The sequence below is a fragment of the Hyaena hyaena genome, unplaced genomic scaffold (assembly GCF_003009895.1).
Source record: "Hyaena hyaena isolate Hyena2069 unplaced genomic scaffold, ASM300989v1 scaffold_172, whole genome shotgun sequence".
NCBI lineage: Eukaryota > Metazoa > Chordata > Mammalia > Carnivora > Hyaenidae > Hyaena > Hyaena hyaena.
The window spans coordinates 660,158-674,507 of record NW_024080804.1 but is presented as its reverse complement, the minus strand read 5'-3'; the positions used below and the strand labels follow the sequence as shown (position 1 = coordinate 674,507).

The window sequence follows — 14,350 nt, the reverse complement described above, 5'->3', positions numbered from 1 at the left end:
TGTTGTCTTTAGAAGCCTGAGTATTGTATTGCTTGTTTTCTGAAGCCTTAATTCCATATCATATTACACAATTCAGGGCTTGTTGACCTTAAATAAATTCTCCCCACTGTTCCAGTGACCTTTCTGTAGTAATTGAAAAATGGTTTGTCTGTTTCTGAAATAAAATAACAGGTGGCTCTGATAGGGGTGACCTTGATGTTGCTTAGGAAGCATGGTAGTATCCATGGTGAACCATGGTGCTAGAGACCGTAGCATTAAGTGTGATTTCTTCCTCAGGACAAAACAGTCCTCAGCCCCGTGCGTAAGAGAAAGGAGCAACAGGTATTTAAATTATTAGGTTTTAAACATTGAAGGTAACACATTTAAGATGGCTTTTTAAAAAATCCAGGCTATTTGTCACAGAACTATGATGAAGTTTTTGAAGACATAACATATATGAGTATTAAAGAAAAAGAATTCTAATATATACATGAGTAAGATAAAGGTAAAAAATAATGTAATCCCCAAATCTTACTCCTCAGCTGTAATGTTGGTTTATAGTTGGTGTGTTCCCCCTCCCCATCTCACCCCTTATTATATTCCTGTATTTCTACATTTGGAAGTATCAATGGGAACATCCTGTCTTCTCCTCCTTTAACTTCATTTTATTCACTTACTATGTTATGAATAAGTAAGAATCTTTTTACCTTCATTTTAATGGCTACTGGCTCCTCCATTGTATGCCGGTACTTTAATTTCAGATAGCCAATCCTTGTGGGGTGGGTTGTATTCAGAATCCTGGCAGTTTTTACAGTATCGAAACTAGTTGTTGTAGACTTGTATATGTGCAAGATTATCTTTTAAGGAGAGATTGCTGGAAATGGAGTTGCTAAATGAAAATTGTGCCCATTGAAAAACTTTCTGAGAGACATTGTTGGTTATCCTTTAGACAGATTTATTAGTTGATCATCTTAAAGTGTGGGCCTTCCTTAGAGTATACCTGAAGGGTTTAACAGACAAAATCTCATTCTGGGCAAGGGTGAAACAACCTTGATGAGTGGGCCCAGGTGTAGTTAGTACCTTACTCTCTTTGTAGCAATCTGTGCCTCACCTGTTGAACCTAAAAATCACAAAGGATATTTTTGTCTAAAACTCGAATTTGGCTTTGTGGAAGGAGTTAGCTAAGGACTGATGTGTGAACTCAGATGAATACATTTGGTATTTTATATATTTAGCAAAACATGATATAAATGGGACGAAAAGCACTTCTAGGAAAAGTGAATTCTTCGAATGGTCCATAAGGCTGATGCATTGGTTCATTCAGTAGTTACCGAGACTTGGTTATCATTAAACCTTCTAAACACAATTGCACATGTGACTTTGGGTATTTTGAGTGAGGTTATTAGGTATTTATTCTCCAATATTTTCTAATTTTACCTTTTATGTATTTTTAGACAAATGCCCTTGAGTCTGTGAAGCTGGTGGTATTTAATTAGTTTTTAATATGGAAAAATGCCTTCTTGATGACTAACTTGAGGCTGCTTTTTAGATGTGCCAGCAAACCCTGAGTTACCACTTTTGTACTCCATCTAGGCGTAGGTAGGACTTAATATTTTAGATTAGTGCTACTTAAACTGAGGCTACCGGAAATTGAGAGTAAGGGGAACATCCCTGAGGGTTTTCTCTCCTAAACAGTAATCTTTATATAATTTAAGTCCAAGAAACACGGGTTTGTGATTTACTAAAGATGAAAACTTACTGTGGGGTTTTGAGTAGACAAAAACGATGTTTGTTGAAAAATGTTAAATTTTATTTTGCTGAAGGTATTGATTTTTCCCACTTTGACATTGTTTTCTTGAATCTCTTGTCCATATTAGCTGAGACAACAACTTAGCAGAAAGAACAAATGCCTTTGTAAGAAATATAAGCCTTCCGGGGCGCCTGGGTGGCTTAGTTGGTTAGGCGTCCGACTTTTGCTTAGGTCATGATCTCGCGGTTTGTGGGTTCGAGCCCCACATCGGGCTCTGTGCTGACTGCCAGCTCAGAGCCTGGAGCCTATTTCAGAGTCTGTATCTCCCTCTCTCTCTGACCCTCCCCTGCTCACGCTCTCTCTCTCTCTCTCCTAGAAATAAATAAAAATGTTAAAAAAAAAAAAAAAATATATATATATATAAACCTTCCTTCCAGGTGGATTCAGTCCAGTGTCATGTTTGGGAAACTACCTGCTGAACCTGCGGATACTATAGAGGTCTCTGGAAGGGTGTAGCACAGGCCTGAGACTAGGCAGAATAGAACGTGGGGGGAAATGAAGGGAGGATGTGGATGGAGGGGAAGAGAGAGCTGAGAATGGTGCTGAAGCAATTTGGATGCCTAGGATTACCATGTCATCTACTCGGGTATTATTTCTGGATGTGTCTTGAACCCAGTGGATTTTATCGTTGTGTAACTGAGAAGAGCAAGCTGGTAACTAATTCTAGAAAAGAGAGGGAGGGTAGGAAGCCTCTGAATAGACCATTGTTTTACAAGTTGAGACACATGTGAGAAACTTAAAGTGATCTACAGTGATATAAGCAGATCATTCTCTCCTGCAGTGTGGTTTCATTTTGGTTTAAGATTGCTTTATGCAGCTTATTTTTGTCAAAAGACATACTTTCCTAAAAATATCTACATTCAAGGTAGAGGTAGAACAGACGCTGAATTTAAAGGAAATGGAGAGGTCCTTCACCCAGCCAACTTAGTTCACCAGTTGAAATTCTCATCATTAGAACATTTCTTAATTTTAGAAACTTATGTGTAATGATGATGGTTAGAATTTACTGAATTTATTTTCTCTAAGCCTCACAGCTGCCCAGAAAGGCTTGTGTTTGTCCCCATTTTGTGAATAAGAATGCTGAGTTTGACTTGATGAGATTAAGTAACTTGGCCAAGATGATAAAGGTAGTGTGTGTGGAGCTAAGACCAAGCCCAGAAGGGTGCTGTGAAAATGCAGACTATTCCTTGAGAAAGACACCCATTAACTCATTGGCATTTGCTAGTGTCTGGCCTCAAGGAAAGGGAAACTCCAGGAAGAGAATAATGGAAAGGATCCTGAAATATACAGCTGGTCACCACGGTTTTATTATTCATCAGATACTGAATTTCTTCCTTGTTTTACCCTAGGTTTGGGGGGAAAGGCTGCAATCAACAGTTTGTTTACTGCCTAGGACAAAACTAGTTCCCCTTCAGCATGATTATATGATAACGGTGCTTTCTGAGTTTTACAAATAGATGGGAAAAAAAAAGACTGTTGATGTTGATGGCCCTGGCAGACTATCCTGGAACCCTCCTTTCAGCTCTACCTTGTGCCCTAGTATACTAAATTTGGACTAGTAATATCTCCCAGATCCATTTGTAACTGCAGATTTGAAGTTAACCCAGATGTGGGTTACATTACTTGAGGTGTACAACATCATGCTTTGACAAGTCCATATGTCATGCCCACCTTAAGTGTCGCTCCCATCTGTCACCATACTGTACAATTACAATATCATTGATTATTTCCCTGTGCTGTGACTTACTCATTCCATCACTGGAGGCCTCTGGCTCCCAGTCCCCTTTACTCACTTTGTCCACCCCCACCCTCTCCCCTCTGGCATCTACCAGTTTGTTGTCCTTATTGATGGGTCTGTTTCTGCTTTTTTTTTTTGGTCATTTGTTTTTAGATTCCATGTATAAGTGAAATCACATGGTATTTGTCTTTGACTCATTTCACTTAGCATAATACTCTCTAGGTTTATCTATGTTGCCAGGAGTGGCAGGATCTCATTCTTTGTAATGGCTAAGGAATACTCCAGTGTGTGTGTGTACATGTGTGGGCTCACACTGCAATATAGATGTGTGGTTTATTTTTTAAAATTTTGTTTATTTATTTTGCAAGAGACAGACAGTTGAGTGGAGGAGGGGCAGAGAGAGAGAATCCCAAGCAGGTTCTACGCTGCCAGCAGAGAGCCCCATACAGTGCCCGAACTCTGCAAACCCTGAGATCGTGACCTGAGCTGAAACCAAGAGCCGTAATAAGCTTAACCAACTGAGCCACCCAGGTGCCCCAGATGTGTGATTTTTAAAATCAGACATTATTAACCAAAACTTCAAGTGTACGCAGAAGTAAATAGTATAACAGACCCCTTTTGTACCCATTATCCAGCTAACTGTGCAACGTCGAAAAAAACCTTTTAATCTTGGAGCCTGTTTTCTCTTCTTTAAAATGGGGATGATGATGGGGCCCCAGGGTGGCTCAGTCGGTTGAGCATCTGACCTCGGCTCAGGTCATGATCTCATGTTTCGTGTGTTCAAGCCCCACATCAGGGTCACTGCTGTCATTGCAGAGCCTGCTTCAGATCCTTTGTCCCCCTCTCTCTGTCCCTCCCCGCTTGCACTCTCTCAAAAATGAAACATTAAAAACAGTTTTTAAATGAGGATAATTCTTCAGGGAACTACTATGAAAATTAAATAAATTATAATAATGTCTAACAATAATAACTCAGTAAATGCTGCAATGACCTGACATTATGGTACGTGATTCCTCTGAGGTGTAGGTGCTCTTTTTATCCTCACTTTATGAGAGTAGAAACTGAGGCTCATGAGTATTAAATAACTCACTCCAGGACACAAAACCAGAAGTCAACCCAAATCAGCATTGAAATTCAGTTTTATTTTTCTCCAAAACCTTAAAAGAGGATTTTTACAGATCATAAAAAGGCTATGTAAATTCTCTCCCACCCCCACTCTGTTTTTTTCAAAAATACATAAACTTTTGACATAGTCTTAACCTAAGCAGATGTCTATGAATGCCTGAAAGAAAAAAAATATCTTTTAAAAAAGCAAAAAAGGCCAACAAAACAAGGGCAGAAGGGGTTGGCTTCTTGAACCCCTTGGTCATTTTGCTTAGCCTCAGGGCATAGCTCCGTACAGTATTGGCTTATTTTGGGGGTTCTCGTATAAACCAGTGACATTGGTTTTGTATCACTGAGGAGAAATACAAGCCATCGTTTGCTCTTTGTGACCAGTCTTCCTTCTCCATGTACAGCATGCTGCAGACTTGGAAAAGAAGCAGAATGAGACAGAAAACAGGAAATTGCTGGGGACCATAATCCAGTATGGCAACGTGATCCAGGTAGGTCATGGCCACTCCTCTCCTCTGGAGCATTACAAAGAACAAAACTGAAAAAACAAGCACATGAAATCGGGTTTGAACAACATTCCAGCCTCACTCCATGGAGACAGCCTGTCTGCTGCAGAAGGTCTAGTGTTTCTTCTTCTATGGATTGGTCTCTTGGGCTTTTGAATTGGCTTTCTGCCAGTGTGGGAACCCACCTCTCTGCCCCGTAGTTGGTGATTTAAATTCTGTGTAGATGTTTTAAGTAGGAACTTGCTTACCTGGAAATCAGCCTAGCTGCTGCACTTCTGTTTCACATGCCTTCCTTGAAAGTTCTTCCTATTGGTGAAAATTGGATTCCCTGTAACTTTTATCTGTTGGTTCAAGAGCTCATCTTAGGGGTAATATGAGCAATTCTGGGCCTTCAGATAGAATATTTGGTGATAGATCTCATGTCTTGTCTCACGGGTTGTAAGGTTTTTTTTGTTTATTCCTTGTGTCTTTAGAGTTGGTGTGGGATAAAACACAATCTAGGAAATAGCTACTGTGGGGTTTGCTAAGAAAATCTTTCTGGGTCTATCCTTGCAGAAAACAGTGTAAGAACATCCAGGGCCAAATGTAGCCTTTTTGTTTGTTTGTTTGTTTATCTAGTTGCCAGCTTGTTTTGACAAAGGGTAATCAGTACCAACTTTTGAGAACCTGACCCATGTGGTTATCTTGCTTCATTATTTCCCTCTCTGTAAGATTTTACTTATCATTTAAACCTTACTGGTTACAAAGATATTCTTTCCCATTGTTATTTCTATTAGATAGAAAGCAGTGATAATCTAGAGCATGGGAAAACTAGAATTGCCACATGGGTAACAGTAAACTTTTATGTTTAAGTGGGTTATTATTATTTGGCCTTCTGGAATAGTAAAGTGGCTTTCAAATCTTTCCAGTCACACTCTGCCTCCCTTTCAAATTCTGTCCAACTGAGAAAGAACACAAGTGGCCAGGTGGGCCCAGAGTTCAGTATCTGCTTTATCACTGGGCCAGGCCAGTGCCTTCAAAGTCAGAGCAAAGACTCCTTGATAGGGTGAGATGAGAGAATATGGCTTAAACTAAAGATGACAGATGGGCACAGGGACTAAGAATGTAAGCCCTTAAGTGCATTCCAATTCATATTTTGTGACTTAGTGACTGTGAGATTTTGGGCAAGAGATGTTGCTGTGTCTCAGTTTGCTTACCAGCAAAATGGGAATAATAATGGTATTTGTTTTCTAGAATCATTGAGAGTCCAAAGTAAGCTCTGAATACATTTTAGCTAATGTTATTTATTATTACTTTTTCAAAGCCTGGATCTTGGGATCCATCTCTAGGTAATGTCAGTTTATTATAAACCAAGTGAGTTCAGCACCTGGACAGGTGTATGGAAGATCAGGGGCCACTCACCAGTGTAACAATGAAGATGTAAAGAGGACATTGTCTTCCCCTGTATATCATGGCCAGGGGATGTCAGGGGCTCACAAGTCAGACAAATTACTCCTTTACCCCAATAACACTGAAAGAAGATTGTAGACTTTCCAGGCATATTCTAGAAACTATCTGTTGGCCTATGAAAAAGGGATATTGGCAGTTGGCAATAAAGTTCCATACCAGTCTTCATATTTTTCCAGGATTTGGGCAGTCTTTGATTCATCCTTCCTTTTCTCTTATAGCCTGTTAAGTCGGGAAGCATGAATCAATGCTTCCTGATGTAGACCTACTCTGAGACAAGTTGTTTCCCGTCTAGATCTTTGTTTCTTCTAAGAATTAAGAATAAAATGCCTAGCAACTCACGGTGGAAATTGATAGCAGCCATGTTCCTCCACATGGAATAACTCTCCCTTACAGGGTCATCCCTTAAACTATTTCTTGTGCTCAAAGATGCTTTTCCATAGCTCCACATTAAGGTCAGGGATACTCAGATTGCAGTTCCTCAGCTCTTTTACCTGGAATTAGATGTTAACAGATGGCACAGTGGTGTTCCTTGCTGCTGGTGCACTTGACCTGAGCAACATCCATCTTGTCCAGGGCCGTGTTGAGAGGTATAAATAAAATATTTCTTCTTCCTTCTACTTCTTCTCCCTTTGCTCTTTTTTATTTTCTAATTATTCTCTGCCTTAGGCAGTTTTATGACTCCATACCTTCACAGTTAGCTCAAGGGTGGAAGGAATGTTTGATACATATTTATGTGACTGAGGGAGAAATCATAGAGATTCAGACTTGCTGGCACTCACCTTATTTTCTCGGTGGGTTTTCAGCTCCTGCATTTGAAAAGTAATAAATACCTAACTGTGAATAAGAGGCTTCCAGCACTGCTGGAGAAGAATGCCATGAGAGTGACTTTGGACGAGGCTGGAAATGAAGGGTCCTGGTTTTATATTCAGCCATTCTACAAGCTGCGATCCATCGGAGACAGTGTAAGTGCCAAGTCTGGGGATTGCCCGTGCCATGCCTCCAACCATCACTGTATATAAAAGTCAACTAGGAGAGTTTTATAGTTGGAACCAGAGACTTATCCTGTATGAAGAGAAGGGAATCACTATGGAAACCAGTGTTTGGGGAAACAGGGAAATTTGGAGAGAAGTGTGACCTAAATACAGTAGCTGTGTTTTTCCTACTGAGTTTCTGAAAAAAAATTACATGAGTAGCCCATTGCTTCAGTAACTCCACAAAAACAGCTTTCATATATTAATGTCCTTGGCAGTGTCCCTGTCATTATAGATTGGTAGTGGAATAGAAATACCTCTCTGTTTTGGAAATAAAGTTAGTAAAGAAGGAGGATTGAAAATAAGGAGATACAGCAGGGAACGAGAATGGATTTTAGGATTATCTTCACTTGTTCCTTTGTTGATAAGCCTGTAGGCTCTCCATCCCATTTCAGTGACTGCAGTGGGTCCTGAACTGGCTCCTCTCCTGAGAGATCATTAGGATGTAAAGCCACTGAAATACTTCTTCATGCGACTTAGAACAGTTCTGCTGCTTGTCAGCTACATTAGTACGTCATTATGTGGGCCTGGACTTGATAATGAATAAGTTTCAGTGCCATCAAGCTGCATTTCTGACCTTGTTAAAGATTCTGAAATAGTAATTGTTTACCAAAACAGGCTGCCCTTAAACAGCTTGAAATATCATCAAAATGCTCACTTAGCCTTAATCTAAAACTAGACTGCCATTTTCAATATTGCCATTTAAGTTTACAAGCTTTGGGCAACCTGTGTGTTAGTTTATATATTGGTGTGTGTATTAAATTATATGCATCATACCAGAAGCATGTAAAAGCAGCCCATTCCTTCCCAGTTACAGTCAATATTAATCCTCAACTGAGAATAGAAGAACAAGTCCAGTAAAGCTTAGTTTACACCAAAAGCTTTGGCTTTTTTTGAGTTCCTTATATATATTTGGAGTTAGGGAAAATTTAATTGTATATACCCCCCAAATGTATCAAACTGAAAAGAGATGAGTTTTACCTCTTGGAAACCATCATTTCTGTTCTCCTACCTTCTACCCTCCTAATAAAAGATAAATATGCTTGTCCCGAATTTCAGCAAGTCCTTAGCTTTCTTGTCCTTTAAATGTACCTGTTTAGCCGTGCCTTTGTTGAGCAGTTGGTTATCCTTTGTAGGATAGTAATTTACAGAGAACAAGTGTTGATCCATTCTTGGGTCATGAGATCAATTTAGTGGCTTGTGACACTCATTTTAGAAAGTGGAATAGAATAGATAGTATCAGGCTGTCCTAAACATAATGAGGTAAGTATTGCTTTAGGGAGGTAACTTCTGTTTCAGATAAATATAGATATGTATATCTATATATGTACACACACACACCCACATATGTGCACATAAATAGGTATGACTGGATTATAATAGAGATGTATTTCTTAATGTGATTTGTACCCAAAAAAGTATGAAAGTCATTGCTTTAGATCTATAAAATTAGGGCTTTTTTCTTTCAAAGATAGACTTCCTTCAGACACTATTCTGCTTCTACTCCCAGTATTAGTTGGAGCTTATTTACATGTATCTGTTAGCATAGGAAGAGGGGGATATTGACAGCTGGCAGTGGGGTCCCACGCTGGTCTTAGCATTTCTCCAGGGACTAGACAGGTGCTGTTGGACTTCCCTGCCTGGCCCGTATACGAAGGCGTCGGCTCTGCTGGCTTAGGATGTACCACGTTTAAGGGTCAGACTAAGGACTGTCAACTATCCTCCACCACTTCTGATCTGTTTGGTGAAAAGCTCTGTTGGTCTTTTCCTTTCCAGGTGGTTATAGGTGACAAAGTTGTACTGAACCCCGTCAATGCTGGCCAGCCCCTTCATGCCAGCAGCCATCAGCTGGTGGATAACCCAGGCTGCAACGAGGTAAGGGGTACCCCATTATGGCTTGTGGGCAGGCATATGCTGTAGGAGCAGGCCTTCCTGGGGCCAGCACATGTGCATGCTGAAAATGACCTCTTTAGTGGTTTGGGGCAGCATACCTCTTCTGCAGGTAAGTAACAAAGGCCCAGAATCAAGGCTGTCACATGCGGTTATGCACACCCAGGCACTGGGTGGTGGATGGGGGCTGGTAATTACCCTGGGGCGCAGCGTTCTAAGCCTTTATATCACTGGGATATTGGTATCTAATTTGTTAAGCCAGAAAAGGGCCCCTGGTACCAAATTTTTCTGGCCACAAGGGTATCTTTTTCCAATTTGTCTCCCTTAAGAGCCTGCCTTTGGCTGATGATAAAGATGGATATAGTACAGGCCATCAGCAACCTTGCAAGAGTGATATGTGGCTTTTGGGTGTACATCTCCTTGGTCTCAAATTGGCAATTATAGGACAAAAGGACAGCGACTTGATTGTGACATAAATACTTGTCTGATGGTTGAAAACACCAGCTCTGGAGTCCAGTAGATGTGGATTAAAATCCCACTTCTGCCATTCCTTAGCTCCATGTCTGTAGGTTAGTTACTGTACATTTCCCTTACCTCCCTGTGCGTTAGTTTTCCCATCTCTGAAATGGGCATGATGGTAGCCTAGTGTCTGGCACTTAGTCTGTGTTCAGGCAGTGGCTGCTGCTGTTAGTGATGATCATTCACATTGCAGAGTGTATTCACTGGACGCTTCTTACCTTTATACCTTTTATTAGTACTTGTTTTTATTGAGCTTTCACTGTTTGGCTACAGTATAAGAGACTTGGAGAAGGTCAGGAAGCGAGGTTCCTGGAGTCATTTCTTTTTTTTTTTTAATTTAATGTAATTTTTTGTCAAATTGACTAACATACAGTGTGTAAAGAAAGTGTGCTCTTGGTTTTGGTTCACCGCTTACATACAACACCCAGTGCCCATCCCAACAGTGCCCCCTTCAATGCCCATCACCCATTTTCCCCCCTCCCGGCCCCACCCCCATCAACCCTTAGTTTGTTCTCAGTATTTAAGAGTCTCTTAGGGTTTGTCTCCCTCCCTCTCTAACTTTTTTTTCCCCCTACCCTTCCCCCATGGTCTTCTGTTAAGTTTCTCAAGGTCCACATGAGTGAAAACATATGATATCTGTCTTTCTCTGACTGACATATTTCACTTAGCATAATACCTTCCATTTCCGTCCATGTTGTTGCAAATGGCAGGATTTCATTCTTTCTCATTGCCAAGTAGTATTCCATTGTATATATAAATCACATCTTCTTGATCCATTCATCAGTTGATGGACGTTTAGGCTCTTTCCATAGTTTGGCTATTGTTGAAAGTGCTGCTATTAACATTGGAGTACACGTGCCCCTATGCATTAGCACTTCTGCATCCTTTGGATAAATTCCTAGTAGTGCTATTGCTGGGTCATTGGGTAGTTCTATTTTTATTTTTTTGAGGAACCTTCATACTGTTCCTGGAGTCATTTCAAGCATACGTGGTGGTTGGTGCAAATGCACCATTAATTACCAAACAATCTGATAGGCCAGTTGAATTTGCAGTTCCTGTGATCTTAACATTAGGGCTTTTGGGCAGAAACATAGCCCGGCCTTTTGGGCTGGAAGACACAGTTTTTGTAAAGGACATGTAAAGAAAAATAGCTGTCATTTGTTTTCCAGGTCAATTCTGTCAACTGCAATACAAGCTGGAAAATAGTCCTTTTCATGAAATGGAGTGATAACAAAGATGACATACTGAAGGGGGTGAGTCAGATACTTTATGGGCTGCCAGCATTTGGCTCTCAATGGGGCAGCAGCTAAGTTCTCTTTTAAAATTGGTTTCGCTTCTTGACTTTTAGGGTGATGTGGTCAGGCTGTTCCATGCGGAGCAGGAGAAGTTCCTCACCTGTGATGAGCACAGGAAGAAGCAGCATGTCTTCCTGAGAACTACTGGCCGGCAGTCGGCCACATCTGCCACGAGTTCCAAAGCCCTGTGGGAGGTGGAGGTAAGAGGTGGGGCCAGAGAGGGAGAGCGAGAACTCATGGGTCGTGGGGTACTAAGCCCACCTCTTGACACAAATGGGTCAGGATAACGGATAAACACGTCATGTCATATCCGAGGGATGCTGGATGTGCGGATGGAGGAAAAAGATGTCTACTTTGGAAGCAAGCTGGCAACTGGAACTTTCTTTCTCTTAGCTGTCTAATCATCTTTTCCTTCCATGTCGTCTTTCCCTTGCTCATTTGTCTTTCACAACAATATGTCATTGAGTGCCTACTCAGCATGATACAGAGGTGTCTCCTGTCGGTGACAGGATAGAAAGGCATCCAGTTCACTGGATGGCGAAGTGGGGAGAGGCACGTTCCCTGTGCTCTGGAGATCGAGATCAAGGAGGGAGGAGTTCAAGTTGGGTGAGGGAGGTAATGTCTGCGCTGGTACTTAGAAGGTGATGTGTATTTCCAGAGGTAAAGATGCACAGAGTGTAGGTCACTTCATGTCAGACGGTGGTGCAGAATCGGGAATGTGAGACAGCATTGAGATCAGACTCCGCATCCCATTTCGGTAGGGAGCAGAGGATAGGCAGGGAAATGAAACAGAAACTGGTCTTGGAGACCAGAGGCTGAAGGGCATGTACCCAGGCTGTGAGAAGCTGGGATTTAAGTCATAAGCAGGGGAGGAGCTTGGAGAGTAGTTTTGAGAAGGGGAGTAATGTAATCAGTGTGCTACTTAAGGAGATAGAGGATTGTGCTCACAGCGTGTTATTTATTGAGAGGAAGTGGAGAGAGATGAGGTGAGATGAACCCCAAAGACAGTGGCATGAGTGCTTGATGACAGAGGTGACTAGGGCCTGACTTGCAGGGACATGGCCCCTCCCCCAAAGTCCTCCTGTCTGCTTGACTGCAGCCGTTGGGGTACATGTGTCTGTCTTGTCTTGCCCCCTCCCTTTTTCCTCCCTTCAACTGTTTTATGGTTTTATTGAGATACAGCAGACATAAAGCATCTAAGTCAAAAGTACACAACTTGATGAATTTTTACATACACTTACAGTTGTATAACTAGCACCCAGGTCAGGAAGTAGAAAACTAGCAGTGCCTAGAACACTCCCTTGAACCTCTTTTTCAGAACTGTCTTTTTTTTTTTTTCCTAGAAAAATAACCAGTGATTTGATTTCCATCTCCATAGTTAGGTATTGTCTGTTCTTCAACTTCATATAAATGGAATCTGACTGTATATAATCTATTTTTGGTCTTGTTTTTGCACTCCACATAATTATTTTGAGATTCATGTTGTTGCATGTGTCAATAGTTCGTTCCTTTCTGTTGGTGAGTAGTGTTTCACCATAAGGTATCCCACAATGTGTTCATCTGTTCATGCACGTTTGAGTTGATCCAACTGGTGGCTTTACAGCTAAAGCTTCTGTGGGCATTATAAATGTGTACAAGTCTCTTTATGGTCATGAGCTTTCATTTCTCTTTGCTAAATGTTTAGTAATGGAATAGCTGGATTATATGGTGGATGCATGTTTAAAAAACTACCAAACTGTTTTCCAAAGTGCTCGTACCATTTTATATTCCTACTCGCGGAATATGAGAGTTTCAATTCTTCCACGTCGTCACCATCACTTGGCATGGTCAGTCTTCTTGATGCAGCCATTTAATAGGTGTGTGGTGAAGTTTTGTAGTGCTTTTTTCTTTTTTTAAACGTTTATTACAGAGACAGTTGGGGAGGGGCAAAGGAGAGAGAGGGAATCCCAAGCAGGCTCCATGCTCAGTGCGGAGCCTGATATGGGGCTCAGCCTCACAAACTGCGAGATCATGACCTGAGCCCAAATCAAGAGTCAGACACTTAACCAACTGAGCCACCCATGTGCCCCTCTTAATGCTTTTAATCTACATTTCCCTGATGGCTGATGATATTGAGCATTTTTTCATGTGTTTATTTTCCATCAATGTATTGTTTTCAGTGAAGTGTCTGTTCTAATATTTTGCCCGTTTAAAGAATTGTCTTAACCTCTCCTTTAATGTGGATGTTGTAATACTCTGGTTTATCTTACCTGTTTTATAGAAAAATTTGTGCAGTTTTCATGATGAAAGGAACCTGCATGAAGTTTTCAGTTCCTACCTCCTCCTTTTTTTCTTCTTTGTCATCTTCTCTCCATACCCAAAGCACTTGTTTGTAGTTTAGTTAGTGTCTACACAGAGACACTTTCAATCCTACTAGGTTATAAACTCCTTTTGAGTTAGACCTTTGGCATTGATCACTGATGTCACCATTGTACTCAGCACCGAGTTTTATATGTTCAAAACAGTTTATTTTGAAGTACTTTTCATATGTTATTTGGATACTAGAGCCAAAAAAAAATATTGAGAGAGAGGGAGAAGGACAGTGCACTCCACTTTGTGGAATGTCTGCATCCTGTTGCATTCCTGCAAGGAGTTGTGAATTTGGGGGCACCTGGGTGCCTCAGTCGGTTTGGTATCCGACTTTGGTTGAGGTCATGATCTCTGGTCTGTGAATTTAAGCACCGCATCGACTCTGTGCTGACATCTGGAGCCTGCTTCGGATTCTGTGTCTTCTTCTCTCTCTGCCCCACCCCTGCTTGTGCGTTCTCTCTCTCTCTCTCTCTCAAAAATAAATACACATTTTTAAAAAAAACTTTCCTTTAAAAAAAGAAAAAGGACTTTGAGTTTTGTTCTGTCAGACAGTAAAGTTACTTGTGAATCAGTTCGATGCCTCGGAGGCTTATTTTTTTTTTTTTTTTATCATTTATTTTTTTTTTTTTTTTTTTTTTACAAATAGTTTATTGTCAAATTAGTTTTTCCAT

At 40.9% G+C, this 14,350-nt stretch overlaps 1 protein-coding gene across 5 annotated transcripts in view; it reads left to right on the top strand.

Annotated features, from left to right (window-relative positions):
- Nucleotides 1-14,350, top strand: part of ITPR1 (inositol 1,4,5-trisphosphate receptor type 1) — a 330,213-nt gene that overhangs the window by 124,296 nt on the left and 191,567 nt on the right. For all 5 annotated transcript variants that reach the window (XM_039240300.1, XM_039240303.1, XM_039240301.1 and 2 more), the window contains 5 exons: nucleotides 5,045-5,131; nucleotides 7,399-7,557; nucleotides 9,403-9,501; nucleotides 11,205-11,288; nucleotides 11,384-11,530. In XM_039240300.1, coding sequence (XP_039096231.1) covers nucleotides 5,045-5,131; nucleotides 7,399-7,557; nucleotides 9,403-9,501; nucleotides 11,205-11,288; nucleotides 11,384-11,530 — 576 coding nt within the window. The remainder of the gene's footprint in view (nucleotides 1-5,044; nucleotides 5,132-7,398; nucleotides 7,558-9,402; nucleotides 9,502-11,204; nucleotides 11,289-11,383; nucleotides 11,531-14,350) is intronic.